We start from the raw sequence: 27,187 nt of genomic DNA on the forward strand, positions 1-27,187 counted from the left end.
CTCCCAAAAGCGGCGTCACCGTTCGCCTTCCCTGTCCTCATCAGATGATGGCTCAGCGAGGAAAGTGCCTTGTCCCACTAAATCCCCTATTCCGGAGGAATGGGAGGCATTTAGGGAGAAAATGCTGGAGATTTTTCAATCTTAAGCGTCTGTTCCGTCCGCGCCTTCGGTTGAAGCCGGCAGGGAATGGCATCGGTCCGACGCTTGCACCCTCTCGGGGCCAGGCAGTCGGCGTGATAAACATTGGGAACCATCGAGGTCCTGTTCGGACAAGGATCCGTTAGATCGCCAGAGACGTTCCAGGTCGTGGTCTTCGTCACCACTGAAACCGCCGAAGTCTATGAAGGGGTCAAGGAAGGCGTTGACACCGCCAGCACCGTGTCCAACGAGTGCGGCTGTCAGGGCTTTGACCTCGGTCGGGCCCTCGGAGCCTTTGGCACCTTTGTCGACGTCGAAGCCCTCGGGGGCCTATGGGCTAGAATTTGCTATTGGAGGCCCGTGTGGCTGTGTCCTCCAAGAAAGGCTCTGTCTAAGACTGTGAAGCATATTCTTGAATCCAGGTCTGCTCCTGTACCTAGGAAGGAGTTCTTTCATTCTCTACAGAACATATGAGTAGTCTGATGTGGAGTTGGAGCCTTTTGATATTCCTGGTGAAACACCTGAAGTTCCTGACATTGGGCCTCATTATGACCCTGCCGGTCTGGAAACAATGGTGGGGGTAAATCCGCCACCACCGTTGTTTTCCGGACCGGCTGATTCAGAGTTCTGCAGGCGGGAGGTGTCACTCCCACCAGGTCTGACCTGACGGGAGTAACGCCACCCACCTGCAGGGGGAAATGGAAACCCTGGCTCCGTCATAGATGGAACCAGTGTTTCCATTGTCCCCATCCCCATGGAGTCCTATTGGACTCCATGTGAATGGGGATTTATGGAATTCCGCCTTCGGAATTACCGGGTCACCGGGGTTGTAATGCCCCAGTGATTCTGGCAATCACGGAGGCGGAATGGTATTTCGGGTCCGGCGGCAGCGTGCCGGTTTTTCCGGCACGTCTATCGCCGGACTCGTAATGAGGCCCATTGTCTTTTCTAAGGACAGTCGGATGGAGGATCTGCATCAGTCTTTAAATGATGCCAGTGGCCTTGACACATCTCCTGAAATGGAGTTTGGTAGGTCAGAGCCTGGGGCTCATGCTATATCATCCTATAGGCAATTGATGCCGAGAGTTACAGGGTACCTAGGGTGGTCCGGCCCTCCAGTTAAATACGACCAGTATGACCTGACAGACATTTTAGATCGGGGTCCGTCCACTGACCCAGTGTTGCCTTTTGCCATGGCGTTACAGAAAAGGGTGGCTGCTACTTGGAACAACCCAGAGTCTCTTCCGGTGGTCAACAAGTTGTTGACTAAGAAATACCACCCATCCAGTAGCGACCGCAGCTACCCATTCACACACCCCACTCCTGATACTTTGGTGGTTCAGGCGGCCACGGCCACCTCGAGGCAGGCGCTGTACCCTTCCATCCCTCCTTATAAGGACGACAAGTGAGTCGATGGATGGGCACGCAAGGTATTTTCGGCTGCAAGTATGGCACTGAAATCGGCCAACTCCACCTGTGCCTTAGCAACATTTTCACACACTCTGTGGAATTGTCTCTCTGGCGGCTGAGCATATTCCCAAAGGGGAAGAAGGGGATGTGTTTCTTGCTATTGTGCAGGATGGCAAGGATGCCATGCATGAATCCCTTCAGTCTGGGTTGGACACTGCTGATAGTGTCAGCCAGTCCATGGCTGCGAGCACCTTTGATGCCTCATTTGTTTGGCAGCGAGGCTGACGAGAACCTTCAGAGGTTGCAGACCTCCAAAGCAGCTGCTAAATCTTTGGGCGCAGCTGTGTGTCAACCTCCGCCTTTTCGTCCTACGGGACAGCAGTGGAGGGGTGGTTCCTTTCGTTACTACTCCTCTTTTGGTAGAGCAAGAAGCACGACCAGTCAAAGGGGCCAACGTAAAGTTCCTCGTGGTGGACAGGGAAAAGGTGCCAAAACCGCTCAAGCAGCAGCCCCTTTGCCTTCAGGTGCTGGCGCAGCTACTCCAATACAGCTATGAGGCCAGGTCTCATTGTTCGCCGGTTGGGGGCAGATTGTCTCAGCATCTCGAAGAGTGGCAAGCCATTACTTAAGATGCGTGGGTTCTGGAAACAATAGCCCACGACAACTGCCTACCCTTCCTGAGTCGGCCTTACGACAATCCACTGGGGAAGCTCTCTTTGAAGATTCCGAATCTGCTGCTTGTGCAGGAAATCTTGACCCTGCTGGAGAAAGGCGCTATAGAACTAGTGCCTGTGGTGGAGAGGAACAAGGGCTGGCATTCCCCCTATTTTCTGATTCCCAAGAAAGACGGAGGACTGAGACCCATCTTGCACTTGCGTTGCTTGAACAAATTCCTCAGGAAGGACAAGTTCAAGATGGTCATTCTTTCTCAGGTCCTTCAGGCCCTTCGACTACAGGATTGGTTGGTGTCATTGGACCTACAGGATGCTTATTTTCATGTGCCGATCCATCCAAAGCACAGAAAATACCTGAGGTTTGCGGTTGGCAACTCGCACTTGCAGTTTCAGATCCTGCCATTCAGGTTTACCTACTCCCTGAGGGTCTTCACCAAGCTCGTGGTGGTAGCAGCATATCTCAGGAGGGGGGGTCATGTCTACCCCTACCTGGACGATTGGCTGATCAGGACGCATTGTCCGGAACAAGCCTTGGCTCATCTAGAAGTCACCTGCCATTCCCTTCATGAACTAGGCTTCTCCCTCAATTTCAGGAAGTCCCACATGACACCTTCCCAGCATCTCCAATACATCGGAGCAGTGTTGGACATGTCCAAGGTGAGGGCTCATCACATTGTACAGATGGTCAACAAATTTCAACATGCCCAGAGTCTCCCGGCTTTCGAATTCTTAAGGTTGCTCGGCCTCATGGCATCATGCATTTTTCTGGTGCCAGAGGCCAGACTGAGGATGAGATCCCTTCAATGGGCTCTCAAAACGCAGTGGTTGCAATTATCAGGCAAAATGTCAGATATCCTTCAGATTCCACTCACGGTCTCACAGGATCTTCTATGGTGGGCCAGCGAAGGGAATTTGATGAAGGGAGAGCATTTTTTGGCAACCGTGGCCGGAGGTGATTGTAGTGATGGATGCTTCCCTCACAGGAAGCTCACGCCAACGAGCTGACCATTAGCAGTCGTTGGTCTCCGTCGGAGTCCAAACTGCATATAAATCTTTTGGAGCTGAGGGCCATCAGGCTAGCCCTAAACGCTTTTCTGCCATTTTTGCGAGGGAAGACTGTCCTGATCATGACGGACAACATAGTGATCATGCAAAAAGGGAGGTGACTGGTCACTTCCACTTTGCAGAGAGGCGATGTAGCTCTGGTTCTGGGCGATACAGCAATGAATCTCACTCTCGGCAGTTCATCTGGCCAGAGAGGAAAATGCGGCGGCGGATGCTCTGAGCAGGCAGAGCGCGGTCTCCCACGGGTGGGAGTTAGCTCAGGAAGTTATTCAAGAGATCTTCACCCTTTGGGTAACCCCTGAAGTGGATTTGTTCACGACCGGTGCCAACCGAAAGTGCAAGGCATATTGCTCAAGGGAATTTCCTCCGAGAGGAGCTTTAGGGCACGTGTTTGTCGTGGATTGGTCATTCCCACTTCTATACGCGTTTCCTCTGATCCCTGTCATTCCTCATGTTCTAAGGAGGTCGCAGAGGTTTAAGTTCTGCATGATCCGAATTGCTCCGGATTGGGCCAGGAGAGCGTGGTAACCGGACCTTCTAGAAATGTCCATCTGTCCTCCACACCGCTTCCCCAAAGAGCAGATCTTCTCGATCACGCGTGAGCTGGAGGGGGGGGGCTGGAGGGGAGGCTAGAGGGGGGGTGGTGTGGTGCCTCCATCCAGAGGTCAAGATTCTCAACCTTCACGCATGGTTTCTGAAAGGTTGAGTCTTAAGGATTGGGACCGCCCGGATGACGTGATGGAGGTGTTGCTTTCGGCCAGGCGTCCGGCAACCAAATCCCTGTACCATTGGCGTAAGTTTTGCAACTGGTGCAGAGGACACAATGTCGATCCTTTTCAGTGTTCCATTCCGATGGTTCTTTCTTGCTTTATTTGGCCCACAAGGGTCTTCAAGTGGGTACCATTAAAGGTTACCTGTCAGGTCTAGCTATTTTCAAGCGCTCGTCTGAAGAATGTTCTTATTTTAAGATTCCTTTGATTACCCAGTTTCTAAAAGGGCTCACAAATGTGTTCCTGCAGTCCCCTTTTCAGGTGCCGGTTTGGGATTTGAATTTAGTCTTGAAATTCTTGATGGGTGCTCCGTTTGAACCTTTGCACTCTTGTCGTTTTAGACTGTTGACCTTCAAGGCGGTTTTCTTGATTGCAGTTACATCTGCTCGCAGAGTGAGCGAGTTGCAGGCACTTTCGTCTAAGCCACCCTTTACTTTGTTCCACAAGGATAGGGTAGTACTGACAGTACGTCCTTCCTTCTTACCTAAGATAGTGTCTGAGTTTCAGAAGGTGGTACTTCCTGCTTTCTATCCTCCTCATCATCCTAGTAAGGAAGAGGAGAGATTCCATAGGTTGGACCCTAGGAGAGCTTTGAGCTTTTATATTTCTAGGATGTCCAGGGTCAGAGTGGACAACCAATTTTATTTTTGGGGGGGTATATTGGACACCGATCTGGCCAGGCTGTTACCAAAAAGACCTTGTCCAGGTGGATTATCCTCACTATTGCTGAATGTTAGATTGGCTGGCAAGGACCCTCCTGAGGGTTTGCAAGCTCACTCCACCAGGGGCGGGGCTACATCCACAGCCCTGCAATGGGGAGTTCCTGTTAAGAACATTTGTGATACTGCAACGTGGTCTTCCATCCACACCTGTGTCAAGCATTACTCCCTGGATACTTTCCATGGTGAAAATAGGGTTTTTGGTAAAGCAGTGCTTTATTCTGCCATCTGATTGGGTATATCTAAATTCTTCTCCCTCCTCCAATCACTGATACTGCTTTGGGAGTCTGTCAAAGATGTGGGATACGTTGGAGGACACAATCCATTCGAAGAACAAGTTACATACTGGTAACGTTCTTTTGACTTCATGTTCCTCCAACGTATTCCTCATCGCCCTCCCTGCCTGCCCTCTGAAGAATTTCCTATGCTATTGCAGCTTGTGTTCCCGCAAGGCTATGTGCAGTCACGAATGCATTGTGTGCGGGTATGTCACACGTTGTGGAGGGAAAAAACATGAACTGAGGCTTCAGGTGCCGTGTGTGCTACATCCGATGAAGTCACCTTCGACGGAGGCCTTCGAGGGACATCGACCCGATGCCATCGAAGCAGGATGCCCTCTGCTGTAAAATTCCCAAAGCAGCACAGCTGTGGACCTTACATGTCAAAGACGTGGAATACTTTGGGAGGAACATCCAGTTGAAAGAAAGTTACCAGTTGGTAAGTAACTTGTTCTTTGGAAGCATACATATTACCACATCTGAGTCAGCACGGAAGAATTCTGATTAAATAATGCAAATTGGGCTCTCTGCTCTTTTTATTTGTCTAAATGCTCACACTAACAGAGAAATTACTGTAAATCCCAAGACACATATACCCATTTGGACAGCTTATTCAGGGGATGCGCTCGTAATAAATGAAACATTGCGTCGCATACAGAGTGTTCTGAAGCCGGCTTTTGGGCCTGCGCGGGGGAGGGCTACCCTAATAAAAGGTACCTGCTCATGGGTGAGCGTGTGGGAAAGCTCCTGCTCGGGAACGGCTTTTGGGGCTGTTGGACTACCGAGGTTTTGGGCCTCGGAACGGCTCTCCCGCAAGACCAACTTTGCCAAAGCTCAACTTTGCCTTGATCTGCCCCATATCCTTCCCTGGGCACAATAGATTATTGGGTGTTTCCTCAAGCTATTTTTCCTTCATTGTTCCCATTTCTGCACTTGGACTGTATATTAGGCTACCGTGTAGAATTATGATATCCCAATGGAAATTGTTCACACGCAATGGGGAACTCGCATAGGAAAATCGGTTTTCATTTAAAGGGGCAAAGGAATTACTCACAATAGGGAACACGGTTTGGGTTTAAAAGGACAAATGCAAATCGAAATTTGTTTGGAAAACAACATTTAAACGCATGGACACATTTGTTTATAGCGCAGAGTGAATTTAATTCTTTCGGGAAATGTTTTAAAACTATAATGACACACAAGACACTAGGAAGAGAGAGTTAGTTTCGAATTCTAACTCTCTCGATCCAGTGAAATAATGTGGAAAATAATTGATTTACTGGAAAAATATACTAGGGATCTACCAAGCAACTGGAGATTGTTCAATGGGAAATGACAGAAATGCACGGGCAAACAATGGATTTTCAATGGAAACAATTACTACAATGCACAGACAAGTTAACTATCTTTAAAATGGAAAACAACTGAATTACACAAAGAAGATAGGGATTTTTTCCATGGGGGAATCTCTATGGCAATTCTGAAAAAGAAAGGGCTTATTTAATCTATTGCTGGGGTGGGGTTATATATACTTAAAAGAGGACGACTTGATAGACATCAAGGGAGCACCAGGGCCTCATGGCAGGGACAATCAAGCGGTCAGTCAAGGTCTCTCTCTGTCCTCCAAAAATATCCCACTCATCTCCTGCTTTCACTCCAAGAGTTAGGCCTAACTCTGCAAGTATGGTTCCAGATTTGGTCAGCTGCACATTTCAATAGTTGGTAGGGAGGGCCCTCATATGAGGCAGAGTGACCTATTTATAAGGCAAATGACATCACAGTTGTGTCATCTTTCTGGCAAAATTGATAGGGCAATTTTCAAGGGTTCCCTCCCATCTGCGGCTGATGAGTCCAAAGAAAGTGGGAGTGTTCTGGGAAGCCAAGGGAGGATACCCCATCCATCATCTAACTGAGACAGGGGTCTGGTTTTTGCACATGGAAATCTCACAGTTTGACCAATGCCCTTTGTCATCATATTATGCCACATGTGCCAGCATTTCTGAATACTTTATTTTTCAGTGAATCGCATAAACCTTGTTTGTGTCACGCTCACCTGATTCCCACAGAGGCGCAGGTCTGGCTTCGAGTGCTGATGCTTCTTCAATGGTGAAGGGCAGGACTCTGATGATGGACAGGAAGGGCCCCTCTACTCGGGCTTTTCTGGCTCGCAGGAATATTCCCCTGTGCGTGAAAAGGGAGTATTACCTACTGACGGAATAATGCTCAAGCATCCCACTCCCTTCCAACCCTCCTCGATACCCTTCCACGATTCCCCGTGAAGTCTCACCTTAGGGTCTGGAAGGATGAGTTCTCCATCCTGCTTCTGATGCAGTGGCGCGTTGAAACCCAGTTACTTCACTGGATTGAGGTTTGATGGGAGTTCAAAATAAGCTTGACTATTCAGGTGAGGCGCTGTAAGAGTTCTGTTGCAAGTTCAAAAGTTCAAGCTTAATAATAATGTTCATTGTCTTATTGCAGCAAGCGCTAATGCTTATGTCTTTTTCCCCTTAGGGGCCGGTGTTCGGAATGCCGGAGATATGGCGCCGACCCGAAGTGTAAGTTCTGGATGAGCGTTCAGGTAATGTCTTTGCATTCGCTCATTCAATGTCTTTGTCTTTTTTCCCCATTGGCGCCGGGGTCCGGAATGCCAGGAAGCGGCAGGACCCGAAATGAAATGGGAATGACCCAACAGGTAAATCTTAGAAGGAAAGTGAGCTTTTCCTATTTCCCTTCCTTCTCTCACCTTGTTTTCTTGTCTTTTCTCTCTAGGCTCTGGGAAGTGGGTGCAGATCCGGATGATCGCTGCTGAAGATGGAGGCACCCAGGAAAGGTGAGTGAAATGCAGCGCTGCAGCGATCGAAGCGAAATGCTTTTAAAATGATGTCTTCCCTTTCAGGATCGTCGGTGTGATGTCCCAGTGATGCAGCTTTAGCAGGTAAGATCTTCTTTCTCTCCAATTCTCTCTGATCTCCTTTTGCAGGCGACCCAGGATACTGACAGGCGTGGCTGAAGTCCAGATGCAGGAGCTGACACGGTGAGCGTCCAGCTGCGAGGAGCAGAACAACGCGAAGCGTCGGTTGCTGATCGGGCGTGGTTTAAATAGCTTTGGAAGAAGTTCCAGGCATGTATCCTTCCACCGATCAGGTATGTATCCTTCCCCGACCACACCCAGGTGGAAAGTAGTCCCACAGGTAAAGTAGTTTCATTGAGGCCTCAAGAGGGCCTGGATGTAGCAGCATGGTCTGCATCAGGTAAGTGCACATTAAAACACTTGAACACATGTCTAGCTTTATGAGCCTGGCGCCTAAGGCGCCAGGACAGGGGTCCAACATGAGCCTGGCGCCTAAGGCGCCAGGACTGTGTTCCAAAGGGCCCCAGCTTGGGCCCACTGGCACTTTCCTGGGGGGAATGATGCCTGCCTCTGGGGTTGCTGGGTCGGACCTGGCTCCTTGGAGGTAGGCATAATGACAGTTTGATGTCTGTAAAACCTATTGGTGTGAAGCTACAGTATTTTAACGTTTATGCCAAAACTATATTACTGAAAAATATGGCTTTTGGTGGCTGGAATATGAATAGCATTTTACATATTTCCTCAAACCTTTATGGTTCTCACATACTTGGAGATCACAATCATGTTTTCGCTCAGAATCTTTGGTATGTTGGTGTCACCAACATCGGTTTTGGCTCATCAGATGCAGCTCTCGGACAGCTTTTCAGAAATCTGCATATGAATAGTGTATGATTAATATTTCTAGAGTTATCCCCTGAACAGCATATCTCCAATTCTGTGCAATGGTTGTGAAACTCCTCCTTAATTCTAGCCCCCACCCACGGAAGAGATCTGGTTTTTAGTTCTGACCAAGAGCGAGGCTTTAGATTAGCCCAAAGCTTCAAAGGCTGATGGCCAGCTTTATCACAGCCTAAGATGGATTTAGTCCTAAAACCTGGGCAGCAGGAGAATACCTCATCTTGTCCCCCTGAGAACCGAGCCTTTGGAATTTAGTGTCACACTTGAGGAACTTGCAGCAGAAATGAAACTAAGACTTTGGCTTTTCACCCCCCACTGCAAGCATTTTGCTCTTAAATCAACTCTTAGAATTGCACAATTTCAACATGTAAAACCCTTGAGCAGTGGTTACCTGCAAACAATAATTACAGAAGGGCAACATAAATATATATGTCCAGACTTTAGCTCTAACTTTAAATGCTTAAAGTGTTAATTTTAAAGGTACAATTGAAATGTTACTGGGGAAAGTTCCAGCCGTAAAACCTTTAATTCTGTTGCCATTTCACATTTCCTTGTAGATTCTTGTAACCTAAATGATTCTTCTGTGATGATCTCCTTATGAACAGAACTCCAGTTAATTTGTTGCCCCTCTTGCAAACATTTTTAAGGAGCATATCTTTAATTGAAAGGGAAAAACTGATTTTTACATGTCATTATTTCTGTCACAGTGAAAAGCTCATTTCTGCTGCGCAAGCTTGCACACAATCTTGGCATTTTCATTTACATGCTGGAGACTGCCATTTCTGCCAATATAACTTTAGTTTCCCGAGACTTTTTGCAAATGTTTTCTCGTGTCCTTCCCTCATGCGAGGCAATTAACTTTTTAGGCATCACCAAGTTTTGCTGCCTAATTTCGCGCCGTTTTCGTTTTGAAATTGCAGGGCCTTATTTCCATGTTAATTCAAAGAAGGCCGTTTACTGAGGGGCATGTGCGCTCATGGCTATTTCATCCCACACTCCAGATCCAATGGTGGAGTAGTTTTCATCTCTGCCACCTTTACGGTGGCAGCTGTATTAGAGGGCTTGGTAGTTTTGGGTGTATTTTTACTCTGTGGGCTTCTGTACTTCATAGATCCTGGTGGCTTGTTCAATCACCCAATCCAGGATCCTGTGCTCCTGAAAATCCTGCACCAGTGGAATCATGATTTATTTGGCGAGTGCATGGAAGTATTCCCATTCCGCTCCCCCCTTCTCTTCTACCCCTTAACCAGATCGGCACACGATCACTCCTAGCGGAGATGCACTCACTTATCACGAGCAAGGCGGTGGAGGAAGTCCCAATCACACAAGGGTTGGGATTTTATCCTGCATCTTCGTTATTCAAAAGAAGAACCAGGCATGTCTGCGAGTGGTCCTAGATATATCCTTCTTAAACATGTACCTACCCTTGCAGAAATTCAAAATGGTTACGCCAGCTCTGATAGCAGAGGTGCTTTGTGGGGGAGACTGGGCATGCTCCCTAGATCTCAAGGACGCTTATTTACATGTTCCAATTTGGCAGTCTCATTGTTCCTTTCTCAGATTTCAGATTATGGAACTGCACTTTCAATACAAAGTACTACCGTTTGGCCTCAACTCTGCACCAGGGGTCTTCACAAGGCTCATGAACTTGGTGGCTGCGCTGCACAGGGCAGACAGCCACCATGTATATCCATACCTCGATGACTGGCTAGTCGGACCGCAGTCACCAGAGCAGGCCAGGAGCACAACCTCGAAACTAATGAACATACTGTACGACCTGGTCGTCTCTCTCAACTTCCAGAAGTCGCATGTGCAGCCTACGCAGACCTGAATGTTCTTAGGACTCTCGTGGGACATGCAAAGACGGAGGATATTCCCCAGAGGGGAAAAAGTAGCAGCAATCAAGGGGGCAACTGGATACCTCCTCAGCAGAATCGTAACCACAGTATGTCTCCTGGCGGTTCCTCAAGCCAGGCTAAAAGTGAGACTGCAGCTAACTTTTTCGGCCTCACAGAGGCAAGAAACCAGGGCTCAATGGGCAGCATATACCATACCGGCTCACTTCCACCAGGATCTCGGGTGGAGGAGGCAAGAAACCAGCCTCATGGCAAGCAGACTGTTCATTGCAACGGACTCCTCCCTCCAAGGGTGGGCAGCTACTCTGGGCAGCCACGTGGTGCATGGTCTTTGGGCCACGGACGAACAGCATAATCATATCAACTGGTTGGAGATGATGGCCATCTGGCTAGCGCTCAAGACTTTCATTCCTATTGTCAAGGGCAGTTCGGTCTGTGTTCAGACAGACAACTCCACTTGCATGTACTACCTCAACAAATGGTCCCCATGTGCAGGCTTGCAATCAACATTTGCGAGTGGGCTATCAAGCAGAACATTTGGATATTGGCAGTTCATCTCCCCAGGGAGTCGAACCTAGAGGTTGACAGACTCAGCAGGCTGGGCTCCGACAATTACCAGTGGCAGCTGAACAAGAAGGGTCTTCTGGACATGTTCAGCAGGTGGGGTCACCCTCACATAGACCTGTTTGTGACCGAGTGCAACCGGACATGTCAGCAGTTTGTGTCCTGGAGGTATGGGGTCCAAGGCTCAGTGGGGGACGCACTGCAGATAGAGTGGGAAGGAATGTGGGCTTAGGCGTTCCCTCAGATTCCCCCTCCTGCACAAGGTCATCCACAAAGTCAGAGACGCGCCAACTGCGACTGATCCTAATGGTGCCGCATTGGCCGGCCAGGCCTTGGTACTCCCGACATTTTCAGGAGGTTGATCAGCCTCTGGTACCCTTACCTGTCAGGATGGAACCTCACCTGATGCAGCGGTGTGGGGGAGTGGGGAGGGACAGTGGTTCCCCTCCCCGGCCCTAGCAGCCTGGTCCCCGGCCCTAGCAGCCTGGTCCCTGAGCAGATAACACTAGGACACCTCAATCTGTCCCAGGACAATCTGAAATCATCCAAGGTGCTAGAAGCCGTGCTACGTGCAGGCAATACAAAAGCAAATTGACCAAGTTCTGCTTCTGGGTCAGGGAGATGGGACTGTATCCCGTATCAGGCACTCTCGATCAGGTGTTGTCATTCTCAGCATACATAGCTACATCGGGGGTCCAGGTAGATGCATGTCGAACCTACCTGCATCCATCGGCGCCTACAGCAACTCCGACAGGAAATTGTTCTCTACTTCCAACCCAGTAATGAAAAGACATTGGTGGGGCTGACAAGGATGTACCTACCTGTCAGACAACCACACCTATTCTGGGACCTCAATATAGTCCTCAGCGTCCTTGCGCATAAGCCTTTCGAGCCCATGGCGGTCATAGATATCAAATTAGTCACAATAAAGACTGTGCTCCTAGTGGGCTTCCCTTCGGCACGCAGAATCACCGAGATCCAGGCTCTAGTGGCTACAGAGCCATACACAGCATTTCATTGGGACAAATGAGTGCTTCACACTCATCCTACCTTTCTCCCAAAGGTGGTCTCATCATTCTACCTCAACGAGGACATTATGCTCCCTGTGTTCTTTCCTAACCCCACACATGAGGTGGAAAAGGTCCTTCACTGTCTTGACGGCGGGAGAGCATTTAAATTCTACTTGGATAGGACGAAGGATTTTCGCAAGTCTGATGCCCTGTTCGTCACCTTTGGCGGGTCGAAACCAGGTGGGCAGGCATCCAAGGCTTCAGTAGCTAGATGGATGGTGTTGGCCATTCAAGAAGCATATAAGGTGCCGCGTAAGGAGTTTCCAAAGGACATACATGCTCACCCTGACAGGGCCAAAGCAACAGCAGTTGCTTACCAGAGACACGTACTATGGCAAGCCATTAGCAGGCCACCCCATCAGCGTTCTGCAAGCATTACTGCTTGGATGCCAGTGCATCGACTGATGTGGCTTTTGGTCAGGCCATGCTGCGAAAACCTCTTCGCCTAAACTTTGAAACAACACTCCTCCCCAGGGCTTCAATCTGTGGTAATCATCCTCACCCATACAGGATGGGACCAGGAGTAAATTACAAGTTACTCACCGAAGTGACTAATGTACTAGTCCATAGTCCCCTTTCCTCCATACGTCCCACATCCCCTCGGCCCCCCCCAGCATCCCTAGGCGATTTAATACAGCTGAGGCGTCAAAGGGGTGTGGCGCCGGTGGGTGGGGTCAAGGGAGCGCATGCTCCTGGGGCGTGCCCCCACACGCAACTGAATTTAAAGGGAAAGACCTTTTTTTGCTGGTGAAAAAGGTTCCAATCCCATCCTTACAGGATGGAGTAAAGGGGACTATGGACTAAGAGTACGTTAGTCACTCCGGTGAGTAACTTATAATTTATTTGTGGCTTATGCTGAATGTGACCTGTCTAAACTAGAAGTATATTTAGATACCTACCTGTTTTAGACATTTAGTGCAAACATGCTCACACACTGACAAGAATGATCAAACAACCTTTTTGATCTTCTGATAATCTAAAAGGATTGCTCTAGTAAACCTATGCTTATTTGAAGGGATCTCTTCACCCCAGTGCCCTAATGCCAGAGGGCTTGTGGGCGCTATACAAATGAAAAATAAATAAAATGAAGCAATTGGTCACAAAAATGACGGGTCAAGTGGCTGCATGTTTCAGAGAAATTATCATATTTACTGCCTCACCTTCCTCAGGGCAGGTTCATATTATGTTCGTGTTCTAATGTACATAACTAAATTAAGATTCCTATGTTATTCCTTGCTTCATTTCTAGAAGTCCCTGATGTGTTTATCCGTTTTAGGCACCCTATTTCCATGTCAATTTATCCCCTAACTCTCCAGTGCCACCTTAACGTGTTTATTTTTTGTTATACTTTCATTTCTCTTTGGTCAAACCAATGGTGATGTGAAGGGCTGACCTCCCATGTTCATCATGGCCAAACCAGGGTTCATGCCTCCCCTTACTGTGTGATGTCTCTTCAGCTTTACTGAGTATTAGACACCATGTCAGAGACGGGTACCAAGCTTTCTGCCTACCTCAGTGGAAAGTTCATGTGATGGGATCTCTTTATGCTGACTGTTCTTGTTTGTGAAAATGCCCAAGAAGCCCAAACCTTAATATATAAACTTCAAAGCACTCCAGAAAATAATCTATGGCCTGCCCCAACTCTTGCTGTGACAAAACCACAGGAGAGAAGAGGTTTTATATTTTATGAGATGAGACCAGGAAGGACGGGAGGATGTGGGGGATGGGAGGATGTGGGGGACGGGAGGATGTGGGGGACGGGAGGATGTGGGGGATGGGAGGATGTGGGGATGGTGCAGAGGGAGGAATTGATGAGTGTTCCGGTTTAAACATTCGTCCACAACCCAAGGAACTGGCGGAGGGACACTTTCTGGAGATGTTGAAGTACTAGTGTGGCTCTTCGCGGGGTTGGGTTAAAGTGAATGTAGTATGATTTATAGTTTTGAAATTGTGCTGGCATGGTTCCTGGGCAAAAGGTTAGGTTGCAGGGCACACCCTATTGGATCCAGACCTTTTCCCGCATCTCAAGTAGGAGTGAGGGAACGTCTTTGTCCGGTGCTTAAAATATACTGGTATTGTTCCTCCTTCCAAGATCCCATCAAGTCATGAGAAGACTGTATAGTTTGTGTCCTCATCTGCCACCTTTATGAAGGTCAAGTGTTTTCCTTCAACCAAACACATGATGTATAATGGAAGAGAAATAGTACGCTTCTGGAGTGTAAAAAGGTAGACTGAGTTTGCCCATCTAGGGATAACTTTCGACATAATCGGTATTTGTAGAGCATGCCTTCACTTCCACAGGGAGTGAAGGCATGAACAAGTGAACACTTTGTGTTTAGCCAGGAGGCTGACACCTTTGTCAGAAAGGACATAGGCACAGAGGGAGGAATAGAAAAAGGGAAACCCAAATGGGTGAAGGCTCCTGCACAGCCGAGGAAATGCCCTGTGATTGTAGGTAGATATGGCCGCCATCACAGTTTGCTGGCTGCCTTATTATGCCACTGTGTTTCTGCGCTGGTGGCATCCAGTGGATACTTTGTGCTCTGTGGCTGCTCCTTTTCATTGCTTGGAATTGTTCGCTTGTAATTTGAAGAAACTAAATCATGACAATGTCTGTATTTTTCCTTCACAGAGATCCAAACACCATTTTCCGCGGAAACTCGTTAACCTCCAAATGCATCGACGAGACCATGAAATTGGCTGGAATGCATTATCTGCAAGTGACGCTGAAGCCCATAATAGACGAGGTAGCCACCATTCTCGGCCTTGTGTTGTACTTGATGTGTCTTTTAGCCCAAGGTGGCTTGTGGTGGGGGGGGGGGGATGGGACGGCGATGATTGCATCAGTGCAGGTTTTTCCTCGCTTGCACGATGCCCATGGGTTGTGACTCACCAGAACCCACTGAACATTGGCTTGCATAATAGACGAGAACCCATTTAATCTGAACCTTTGTACACTACCGCTTTCAGCCATAACTCAATTTATACAGCCATTTTTCGTTGCATTAAAAAGACAGAGGCGTAGAACTGCCGCAGTGTCCACTCTGCAACACATCCCAGGGGTTCACTCGTGTAAAGATAGCTAAACAAGAGGAGCGGATTTTTCCAAACGAAATGCAGAACACATTTTTATCGTGGTTAATAAAATCTAGCAAATGTATCCGTTTTTATGTGACATGCATTTGGCAAGTCCTGTTTGGCTTACTGATTATCCCAGGAGTTTCCCGCAATCGCGTTGCATTAATAAGGCTTTTTCCAATCTTCTGAGTGCACGCATAAATGCAGGCTGTCCTGAATCATTACTGTAATGCGCAGCGGTGCCCATGCAAGGTGGCACAGTGCCGCGCGTTAGTACATATGTGGCAGAGTTCCTTGGTGTCTTATAAAACCTCGTACTTTGCTGTTCAGAGTGGCCCTGCTCCGCTTCTTTAAACTGAGATGTTTTCACAGGTAGCCTATTTGGTCATCAGCGCTATAAAAAAAAATCACTTTCGTACACAGCGATGATGTCATTATTTGCCCAAATTGTTACCTGGGCTAGTTACTGAAAGGCTAACCGTGTAATGACAATACCTGCTGCTATGTCGGTGTCCATAATTGTGGGATGTGTGCATGCACCAATTATGATCTGCTTTTCAATGCCATTCTTTATTTTGGGGAGTAGCCAGGACACGTAATGGGGGCACCCTAGTGCCCTCCCCTAGTGCCCTCCGCTCAACAATGACAATGAACGAACCTCAGCTTGCAATCAGCATAACATTAACCAGGGCTGCAGATGAGCTGTGTTTTCATGTGGAGGCTGAACTATGGTAATAACCTGTAAATTATTAGTAAACTAGTTTATCCACCTTTTCACTGGACGTTTGTGTACATATTACACAGTCTGTGATAGTAACACTGCAGGTATGTTAAGGTTAAATGATATTTATACCGTGCACTATCACCACCAGAGTGGTACCCTGACGTGCTGGCAGATCCGAAAGGAAAGAGGGTAGGATGGGTTAGTAAGGCTGAGCAGGAAAAGAGCAAGAGAGCTCTGATGTGCTGTTGGCAGCCTCAGTTCAGTTAACACTGCTCGCTGAGCTTAGGTGTGCTTTTCGGTTGGTAGCCGTCACGGCTGTTGTGCGAGGCTGTGTGGTTTGTTTTGTTGTTCCAATGTAATGAAGTACATGCGGTTTGTTGTGCTTTAGAGGTATGGATGTGTTGAGAGGTGGATGCACAGGGGTGAGTTTTTAGTAGCGTTCAGTAGTGGCATCACTATCTAGATGTGACCCATGCCAATCTTCACAATTCTGTCTAGATGCAATGCAAGCTATTATTCACAATTCTGTCTAGATATGACGCAAGCTAATTTTTACAATTCTGTCTAGATGTAACGCAAGCTAATAATCACAAATCTGTCTAGATGTGACGCAGGATAATCGTCACATTTCTGTCTCAATGTGACGCAAGCTGATCTTTACAATTCTGTCTAGATTTGACGCAAGCTAACATTCTCAATTCTGTCTAGGTATAACGGTGTGATCTGCATGGTCTTGTGGGGTGGTAATTGGATAGAGGTGGTAAGGCTGTCGGAGGAAGAGTGACTGGGGAGTCCTTACCCTACAGCTAGCTTGTCTTGGAGACGGAGTAAGGGGAAAGTCCCAGGCTGGATAGGATTCTAGGATTATTGTTGGGGCATCTGGCTATTTTGATAGAGGGGTGTCTGACGTGTTAGTGTTACCCACATGGCGAGACCTGTATCCCAGTGTTCCTCTTTCCTGTATAAGGTGAACCGAAAGCAGAGAGGGGTACCTGTTTCTAGGTGTAGCAGTGAGAGCAACTCACTCAGAAGGTTGGCTAGCGTAGAGGGGAGGGAAAAGACCTGAGCTTTGCTTCAAATTTGGTTGAGACTGAGATCCCCCTACGATTGTCTTCTCTGGTTAGAGAGTAGTGGGCCTGATGGCCAAATACAGCAGTTAGGGAGAGACTCCTAAATAAGAATTTGCTGGAAAGTGGGAGAAGGCCTGAGTTTCAAAATATGGCAGTCAATAAAAACACACCTAGATTTGGTTTTGCGAAAGATGTCTAGCTTGCAGCTATGGGTGTACTAGAGCGGTTTGCTATGTGTAGTAGAGAACTGGTGTTTGCAGTGAGAAAAATAAATAAAAGGCTATAGGCTAATATGAAGGGTGGGGTAGTCTAATGGTGAACAGTGATGGCTGTCCCCACTGTTCGCACCTTGCCTACCTTGCAGGTTGCTGCTGGTTGACAGATGCTGGCATCTAGCTTCCCGTGCTGACACCTGCAGACACAGTCTATATCTGCATTGATTAGTACTCCTAGGAAGAGAACTCTTTGAAAGCTCATGTAAAAGGCGCTATTCAAATAAAAATTCCACCCAAAATACACCTCTCACTCTGGGTTTTTGGTGGAAATCTCATAAAGTTCTGTCCACATGTTTGCAAAGTAATGGCAGGGTCCCGCAAGTAAAATCTGTTTATGGTTGCACTTGCATCAAAAACAGCTTCATGGATTTGCATGGAAAAATACTGTGTCTTGGCTGTGATCGCTTTTGTGAAAACCATAGCTTTAAAAACAATTATTGACAGTGCCAACAGTTTGGACTTTGTGTAGGCGTTGGAAAGACACTGCGCTAGTGGTATTAACTTTTCATTGATGGTAGCGGGTGCAAAATGGTGGGAGCACCTGGCATCTAATAGCAGTGTCTGGCAAATGCCTAATACTTATACACTAGCCAAAACTCTTTGCTTTGCCAATGCTTGTTTTTAACAGGACTTAAGTGAAGGACATGCATGGCGCTAAATCGAGGGGCTGAAGCCCGACCTGGTTAAGAAGTTTTAATTACACCAGTAGCCTGTTTCTCCAGCATGGGGTCTGGCATGTATTCACATGCTCATGAATATTCCCCGTCGTCAGGCTGGGAATCCTCGGTAAAGAAAAAAATCAGTTTGTTTCGTTTTTGAAATCTTTCTACTTATAACCAATCACTGGTCTCTGGGTCATACTGCCCCCAGCCAATGACTGCCCTCTACCTAAGCCCCTCCTCTGGTAGCCATCTTCAGATTTTTACCGCACGTTCAAGTGTTGGGAGTCCTCGTGCTATAGCTCTCGAGCCTTTTACTGCGTTGTGCGATTTTTCAAGGAGTTTACTCTTTTTTTTCAGTCAATCGAGCCTCAAGCTCCACCGATTTTACTTACGATCAATGGGGACACGTTTCGGAATTTTCTACGCCCTTCAAGGGCGAGTTTTCATCGAGTTTCGCTTCTTGGAGGATTCCGGAAGATCTTTGAGGCCTACCCCGTGTGGACATGGCCCAGGACAAAGGAAACGCGACGCCCGGATTCAAGCTTTTCAGGAGCTGCCCTAGATGAGGATTACCAAGTGTCTTCAAGGAAGATGAGCACTCCCGGTGCCTCTACTGCCTTCACGACGACAATCACACGTGGAGAAGGACTGTGCGTTTTGTAAGAATATGTCCGAACGGACAATGAAGGATCGTTGTACTCGACTCACCAACTGGCTGGAGGCGAAGAGCCCAGCAGCAGGTGAGAAGAAGTCCGAGCGATCTTCTAAGACCTTTGAGGGCGCTCCGGCGACAGGGGCCCAACAAACGACAAAGCACCGCGAGTCCGCGGGCACCGAGAGCGCCGATCGGTCGGGCTCCTCGGCTGCCAGGCAGGGCGCATTATCACCAACGCCATCAACCACGAGCCAACGTTCTGGCTCGGTGAAGAGGAAGTCGGAGAACCTGGGTAAGCTTCGGGAGAAGCCCCGGTCGATCCCCTCAGCTGTCTCCGTCGGGGAGCGTGGCAGTGATCCTCCCCCCAAGGTGAAGGCCTCAGGCACGCCCAAGGTCGTGAAGGCCCTGAATCATCCAACTAAAGCCTCGATTGAAGGAGTCGTGGAGGCCCTAGCGAAGCCTGTGGAGGCTATCCCAGCAGAGATGACCTCCGGGCCTAGAGTTTCCCTGCCACCACGGAGTGAATCCTCTTTTCAGCCTATCGATGAGACCCCCGTGAAACCCCAGGTGGAGAAAGAGGGGGGCAAGGTAGCCATTACAGACCCAGATACCACTCTGAAGATGAGCTGGCTGGCATCGCAAAGATCCTGGACAAGAAGTGTGAGGAGGTCCGGTCCTACGGGAGGGATCCCAACGAGGCGGACGAAGAAAGCGACAGTGGTGCCGACGAGGAGCCACAGGCCGTGGAGGAGACAGAGGATCCTACTCCCCAACCGTTGCTCCCGTCGCAATCGGTGCCTATGCCACAAGACAACTCAGGAGCGATCTTGATGGCTATTCAGGCCTTGTGTACGGAGATAAGGACAAGGTTGCCCTTACCCCCAGCGGACAACCCAGCGGAGCCTGGACCATCGGGAAGCCCACCGAGCAAGCAGAGGCGAGACCATCCCCCTCCTCCCTTCCAGCCTTCACAGCCTTCTCAGCCCTCACCTCCTTCCCCTCCACCGAGGGATGAGACGGGAACGGAGATGGCGACGACTGGAACGGACGACGACGACGACGGTATGGACCTCCCTTCAACACCTCCTCGGTCCTCCTTCCCCCTCACCCCCCCGACGAGATCAGCTCTTTCCACGCCATGATCGCCAGGGTATCTGAGCTCTTCCAGCTCTGCCCCGAAGAACAGAAGAAGGAAGGTTTCCTCTAGCAACGGCGGGAGGCCAAGAGGGAGACGGTCCTCTCAGTCCCGTTACTGGATGACATCTGGGACAAGGGGCTAGTGCTACAATCCGTCCACGGCCCCTGCTAAGAGAGACCGGTACGAAAAGAAGTACCGGGTTCCGGACTCCGCCCCTATGTGCCTTAGGGCACAGTCGTCCCTGGATTCAGTGGTATCCGCGGCAGTCAAGAAGGCGGCGGGGGCGACTGCTTCAACTTCAACATCCCCGCCGCACGGCGAGGGGAAGAAGCTGGATGCCATGGGACAGCGGGTCATCTCGCCAGCGGTAACGACAATTAAAGCGGCCAACGCCCTCGCGATATTGGCACGCTACGACAGGGAGCTGTGGTTCAAGATCGCTCCCTTGCTGGACTTCCTCCCGGACGACAAGAGGGCTGAGGCCCTGGAAATCCTACAGGAAGGCGAAGTGGCGTTGGACCACGCCATTACGGTGGCCACGGACATCGCCAACACTGGCTTTCATCAAATGGGCAACAGCGTTTGCCTTCGCCGGCGCGGTTGGCTCAAGGCCACCGATTTCCGCCAGGACGTGCAGACCAGGGTTCTGGACATGCCCTTCGACGGGAACAACCTGATCGGCAAGACAGTGGACGAGTCACTACAGGCCATCAAGTCGGACACCGAGACGGCTCGGGCCTTGGGTGTTCTTCAACAACAGCGGCCGTCCTTTCGGAATGCCGGAGACAAGCAAGGTGCCTCCAAAGGATTCGGCGGCGCTTCCTTGTATCGCCAAGCGGCCCCCTCCTCGTCGCAGGAGGCCTGCAAAGGACGCGGCAAGACAGGAGGATCCCGTCGTCGTCACCAAGGCGGCAAGGCTGTGGCAAAACAGGATTGAACCGGCCATGGTGTCGGTCCCCCACCTGAGCACCCCGGTGGGAGGCCGGCTGGTGAAATTAGTCAGCGTGTGGGAGTCCATCTCCACCGACCATTGGGTGCTGGATGCCCTGGCCCGTGGGCACACTCTGGAATTCCAAAAGAGGTGTCCCCGTATTCCACCCGTGGCAACGAAGGAAAACCACGTCCCTCAGCTGCTGCTGGAGGTGTGGGCGATGCTAAGAAAGGGAGCCATCAAGCTCATCCCAAAGAAGCTCCGGGGCTCCGGAGTGTACTTGCGGTACTTCCTCGTCCGGAAGAAGACTGGCGGTTGGCGACCCATCCTGGACCTTCGTCGTCTAAACAAGTACATAAAGTCCCAGAAGTTCCGGATGGTCACCCTCCAGCACGTGCTGGCACAGCTGGAGGAAGGCGACTTCCTATCGTCGCTGGACTTGGAGGATGCCTACTTCCACATTCCCTTTTTAAGAGGACATCGAAAATTCCTACGATTTGTGGTCCAAGGGTGAACTATCAGTTCAAGGCCCTTCCCTTTGGATTGAAGTTGGCGCCCAGGGTATTCACCAAGTGCCTGGCACCATTGGCGGCGCGGCTGCGCCGGCAGGGGATCCACGTCTACCCCTACCTGGACGATTGGCTCATCCGAGCAAGGTCAAGAGAACTCGCCGTCGATCACACAGCGAAGACCGTCCAACTGCTCACGGATCTGGGATTCTCGATCAACTTCACGAAATCCCACTTGGTATCGTCGAAAGTCGCCCTGTTCCTGGGAGCCAGGCTCGACACAGTGGCGCAACTGGCTTCTCCGTCAGAGGAAAAGACGAAGGCCATCCTGGGCAAGGTACAACGGCTGTTGACCATGGACGTGGCCAGGGTGAGGTCCATCAAGTCCCTACTCGGCATGATGTCCTCGTGCTTCTACCTCGTGCGCCTATGCATATTGCGGATGTGACCACTACAGGAGTTCCTCGACGCCCATTGGATGCAAGCAGCGGGCACCTTCGAAGACAGGATCTAATTGAACGAGACTTTCCACCAGGCGATCCGGTGGTGGGGCACCCGCACGCATCTGGCGGCGGGCATGGACTTCCAGACCCCGGCACATCAGGAAACGGTGATGACGGTTGCCTCCCTGGAGGGATAAGGAGCTCACACCGGAGTTCTCCACGCAAGAGGCCTTTGGTTCCCGGAGGAGAAGTCACTACACATCAATGTCCTGGAGCTCCAAGCCGTGTTCTGGGCCCTCAGGTAGTTCCTTCCGTCCCTCAAGGGCGAGGTGGTAAGAGTCTTCACCGACAACACCACCACGATGTTCTACATCCTGACGCAGGTGGGCACCAGATCTCCAGCCCTATCCAAGGAAGCGCAGGATCTTTGGCACTGGGCCGTCGCCCAAGGGATGTTTCTGGTACCCTTCCATCTGGCAGGAATCAAGAACACCATTGCCGACTCACTCAGCAGGGAGCTGCCCTAGTGCCACGAGTGGGAGCTGCGGCAGGATCAAGTGGATCTCCTATTCGGGCAATCCCCAAATCGACCTATTCGCGATGGCGACGAACGCCAAGTGCCGGAGGTTCGCCAGCAGGTTTCCCCAGCCGGGGAGCATGGGCTATGCCTTTTCATTCCCCTGGGATGGCCTGTTCCTGTATGCGTTCCCACCATTGCCGTTGCTGCTGCGACTCATCAGTCAACTCAGACGGTCCCGGTGCAAGATGATCCTCGTCGCACCTGCGTGGCCGAGGCAGATTTGGTTCCCGGACCTTCTGGACATGTCGGCGTCCCCCCCCCCAGTCAAACTGGCAACGGACGCGGATCTTCTCGAAAGAGAAGGAGGTGCCATCCTCCACCACGGATCGCTGAACCTGCAGGCCTGGCTCCTGCAGCACTAGAGTTTGGAGGATTCGATATCCCGGTAGACTGCAAGAAGGTGCTTTGCAAAGGCCAGGGCGTCCTCGACTCTAAAGTGTTATGGACACAAATGGAAGAGGTACTCTGTCTGGTGCCGTGCACAGAAGATTAACCTTCTGCGGATTACGGCCCCTCAAGTGCTGCCGTACTTGCTGTCGCTGGCCAAGGCGGGGCTGGCACATGCCTCCATCAAGATCCATCTGGCGGCTATCTCCCGCTACACCAGAACTCCGGGGCGGCCATCCCTGTGGTCTCATCGCCTGGTGAAGGAGTTCATGAAAGGACTGTTCTGATCGTTCCCGCCGGTGAGGGCTCCGGCCCCGGCGTGGGAGCTCAATGTGGTGCTGACCAGGCTCATGGAGCTGCCATTCGAGCCTCTGCATTCAGCACCGTTGAAGTTCCTGTCGTGGAAGACAGTGTTTCTTGTGGCCATCACCTCCGCACAACGAGTGGGAGAGATCCAGGCCCTCTCCTGTAAACCTCCATACCTAACATTCCACAAGACGAGGGTGGTGCTGAGGATGCTGTGCAAGTCTGAATTTACTAGATTTGCCTCCTTCCCGAGGGCAAAGAGTAGTTCTCTCCAGACTTCCTCCGCCACAGGACCAAGGTAACACTTGCACTTGATTTTCAGGGTTTCCATAGAGCCAAACGTGTAAGTCAATGTAGTGGGGTATAGAAAGGAGGTGAGCCCTCCTGATATCACTTCTGCCATGAAATCCGCCTCCAGGGGAGATCTCAGCGAGTATATCAAATTCATCATGATTCTTTGGACCAAAGCATGTTGAATGTACACTTGCTGGTAGGAGTAGTTATTCAGCAAATTAAATTGATCCCTCATTTCCTGAAAAGACAAAAGGCAATTTCCACACAGCAAATCCCCCAGCACATGAATACCCCTTAGTTCCCACTGAGTAACCTTCCCCAGTTTCAGTGAATCCAGCAGATCTGCGTTACCCCAGATTGGGTCTCTGAGGGTCACTTTAAATGATAATTCAAATACTCGAGCAGCATCTTTCTAGATTTCAATAATTTGGCATGTGGCCAAAGGGAGAGTCTCTCTCTTCATAATTTATCTTCCAATATCTGCAATGATGTGGTGTTATCTTTATATTTGTTTCTAATTTCATATTTGAGGACTTTGAGGTTGTTCTGAAGCCATTCATTGCCAATAACCAGCTAGGAAATCTAGTTAAAATGTTTATCAGGAAACTAGTTCTTCCTTCCAACACCAACCTACATAAGGCCCATAAAGCTTTACAATGTACCCTGTCCTGCCATAAGAGCTTCTTAAGCACCCTCCATAAACTTTGAATTAGGGAAAGTGAAGGGAGAATTTTGAAGTATGCATACATTTTTGGGGAGTGTAACTATTTTGAATAGGGCAGCTCACACCAACACGGAAAAGTAGGGATGCCCAATGCGGGGCGTTCTGGTATGCCAGAGGTCTGGCGGTTACTTCAAGCTCACCCATTCGGCTCCCAACAGCCCTTCCCACCAGACCAAACAGAGGTCTCCGCCAAGGCCAAGTTAGAGCTGTCATTTATCACAAAAACCGACAGCGGTCATACTGGACATTAACAAATCTCTGCAGTCACCAATCCCAAACTCGGGTTACCCTGTTTTGATACATAATTGCATCACAATCTGGGCTCTCACCAAAAAACGTATCACACGTACTCATTCGGTGCTCAGAGTGTTAGACATTATAGAGGTGGCTGGCCTGCCTCTTCCCCATGAAACTTTCTGTTACATTGTTGCAGGGTCACAGGATTACCATTGGCTCTTGACCCCTGCCATCCACCCCTGGATTTCTGTCCCCTGATTGACTGGAACTGGTCTCCTCAGGCTGGGAGCCAGATCAGTTCTCAGCTCTCTGTGCACCTCTTCAAGTTGACGAGAATTACTATGTATTCAGTGTATCTGTTAACCATACCACTTTTGCCTGTGAGAGTGCTTTCCATGTTGCAACATTGTTAACTTGTTCATGTTTCACTTTGTCTGGGTTGCTGAGAACTGCTCTTCTTCCCACCGCCGGTGATTAACCAATGTCTAACTCGGCCGTATCATGTGGTTGAGGACCTCAAAATCGAGCTCTTCTGGTCTGCAATTATGAGGATTTATTCTGTTCTTCTGCAGATGGCCACAGAGCAACACAGGTTTGATCCCCGGGTCCGTGCTTGGAAACCTCTGGGTATTAAGCGCGTTATACATAACCAATCATATCATACCATGTATATGTATCTGTCCCCTATATACAGAACCGTGTAAGCATGTTCGTCTACTCAAGTGTGTGTTTGGGTAAAGTTGCGCATGGTTGCGAGTGTACTTCATGACTAACGTGGCTATGTGGTGGGGTCACTAATGATGTCGGCACAGTGGTTTCTCTGCATTTAGTCCATGTCATCCTTCACAGCATTTGGGTCTATGACCACTGTTGAAGCACCTGTATCCATAAAGACATTTGCTGGATAAGGTTTGAATGCCTGTCTGAGAGAGTACTTCTCTGCATATGTGTAAGTCACTGTGCTCCTGGGGGCTGTCCAAATAGTGAGTGGCTTTGTGCATTTTTGACTCTTCGGGCCGTCGTGCTCATGAGGATGAGAGGGGGAATTCCTGGGACCCTCTCTTCACCAATACCTGACATTGGCCAAAATCCTTTGTTAATTAATTAGAGGTTTCACTGCAGAAAGGTACACTTGCCCATACAGACATGTATCCCCCAGGTAATTGGCAAAAGGCAGCAGTGTGCAAGAGATGCATCTTTTCATCTTCAGTCACCTTCATAGTTGTATGGTGAATGCAAAGCTTTTTGTTTTTTGTTTATTCCTTTATAATGCGCTCCAGACCCGAGTGCATGTCTGGGAGAACATAGGTCAGAATCTGAGAGTGCTTTTACTGGCATCCTTGCAACTGATCTGCCTCCCAATGGTGAGGTGTGGAAGAGCCACTGCAGGAGTCATGGTTTTGTGCTCAGTTAGGCATGGCTGCTACTGCCAAGCAGTTGGGCAGGAAGTAGTTGGGTGTGGCAGTGCTGCACCCCCGGAAGCGAGACAAGTGATCATTAAGGCTGAACTCTACTGGAATGCTCGACACAGTGCGTGGCTGCCTCCAGTGCTCCTGCTCTGTCTACCAATGAGCTTCCAGGTTCACTGCCAGTGCTCGGTAAGCAGGCGTATTTTTCATGTGGGTCTGCGGCCAAGTGGACATATCACCAAAACCTGGAGAACGCATGCTGGAACTCGCTATTGTTGCTTGGGATGCAGGTGGCCATCCGCGCCCCCCCCCAGTCTTATGTATTACTGAAGCTTAAGACAAGTCATGTTACGCTGACAGGAGAAAACAAACAGGGGGAAGGCGTACACCGTAAATAATACCTCCCTCCAAGAATATAATCACATCTAGGTTATGGCAGGGACTCCATTATCTTCCTAACTTTTCAATAAATGCCAATATCAACAGTTCACAGTAAAATATAAACTTAAAGCACACAGGGCAGAACCATCGATTGCACACCGGAACAGAAAATAGTTGCTGTCATGGTCATGCTGCTTGTGATTTAACTGGCCGAGCAGAGAAACGGCTTCTGCAGCAGCGTAGGCAATCTGGGTCACTTTTTCAAAGACCATCTTTCAAGCAGGTGGTGGTATAAATGAAATCTGCATTCCATTTTGTCACACTAAGGTCCTTGCCTAGGAAAAGTCTCCTTTTCCTGATTCTAGGTTTGCTGATGTTTGGTACACCGTGATTGTACTTCACTCCCATGCCACATTTCTGCTCGATGGCCTCTCTCAATTTTTTTCCCATAGCTGGCATCCTGAAAAAGCAGGACACGTGTTTATTGGGTGCATCAAGACTGGCCCTTTCCTTTCCTCTAAACCTTTGTAATCTTGACTAATGTTTCAAGAAGCTTTTCAAAGCCTCTCTGTGCATTAGCTTACAAATAGGCAAGTTTCTTCAGCACGGCACTCGTCGCCCTCTGTACCTCTTGTACAACTTTCAATCTATGGTAGGTCGCTCTTACAATTGAGTCTTGCGTCTGTGGCTTCTCTAATTTCTTGGTAAACTCTATAGCTGTCCTGGAGGTCTCGCTCACCGAGTGATCCAGCTCTCAATTGTTTCAACCCTGGGTTTTCTTTCCAAGGTCTGGTTGCTGTCACAGATGGCTTCAAATACTCCCAGACTGCGGAGGATGTTTCAAGGACTTTCAATTTCAAAATGGAAAAATAATCCATGTTTTTATTTTGGTCAGGGTTTGGGTTGGATGCTCTTATGGGCTTCCCTCTCTTGACCTCTAGTGGGCTCCCTCCAGCCTAACCCAGGCGTTCCTAACTCCTACGTCTTCCATACTATCTAAGGCTAGATGTAGGTGATGGCCTAATGGTGAAAAAGCATTCTCTATATGGTACGCACAGGGATTCTTCTAGTGGTGTCCTGGCTTTACCTCCC

At 49.4% G+C, this 27,187-nt stretch overlaps 1 protein-coding gene across 2 annotated transcripts in view; it reads left to right on the forward strand.

Annotated features, from left to right (window-relative positions):
- The window catches only part of RASA3 (RAS p21 protein activator 3), a 1,503,746-nt gene that overhangs the window by 1,286,463 nt on the left and 190,096 nt on the right, over nucleotides 1-27,187 (forward strand). For both annotated transcript variants that reach the window (XM_069637121.1, XM_069637122.1), the window contains exon 12: nucleotides 14,925-15,039. In XM_069637121.1, coding sequence (XP_069493222.1) covers nucleotides 14,925-15,039 — 115 coding nt within the window. The remainder of the gene's footprint in view (nucleotides 1-14,924; nucleotides 15,040-27,187) is intronic.

The sequence above is a fragment of the Ambystoma mexicanum genome, chromosome 7p (assembly GCF_040938575.1).
Source record: "Ambystoma mexicanum isolate Mex_15411 chromosome 7p, UKY_AmexF1_1, whole genome shotgun sequence".
In the NCBI taxonomy this organism is placed as follows: Eukaryota; Metazoa; Chordata; class Amphibia; order Caudata; family Ambystomatidae; genus Ambystoma; species Ambystoma mexicanum.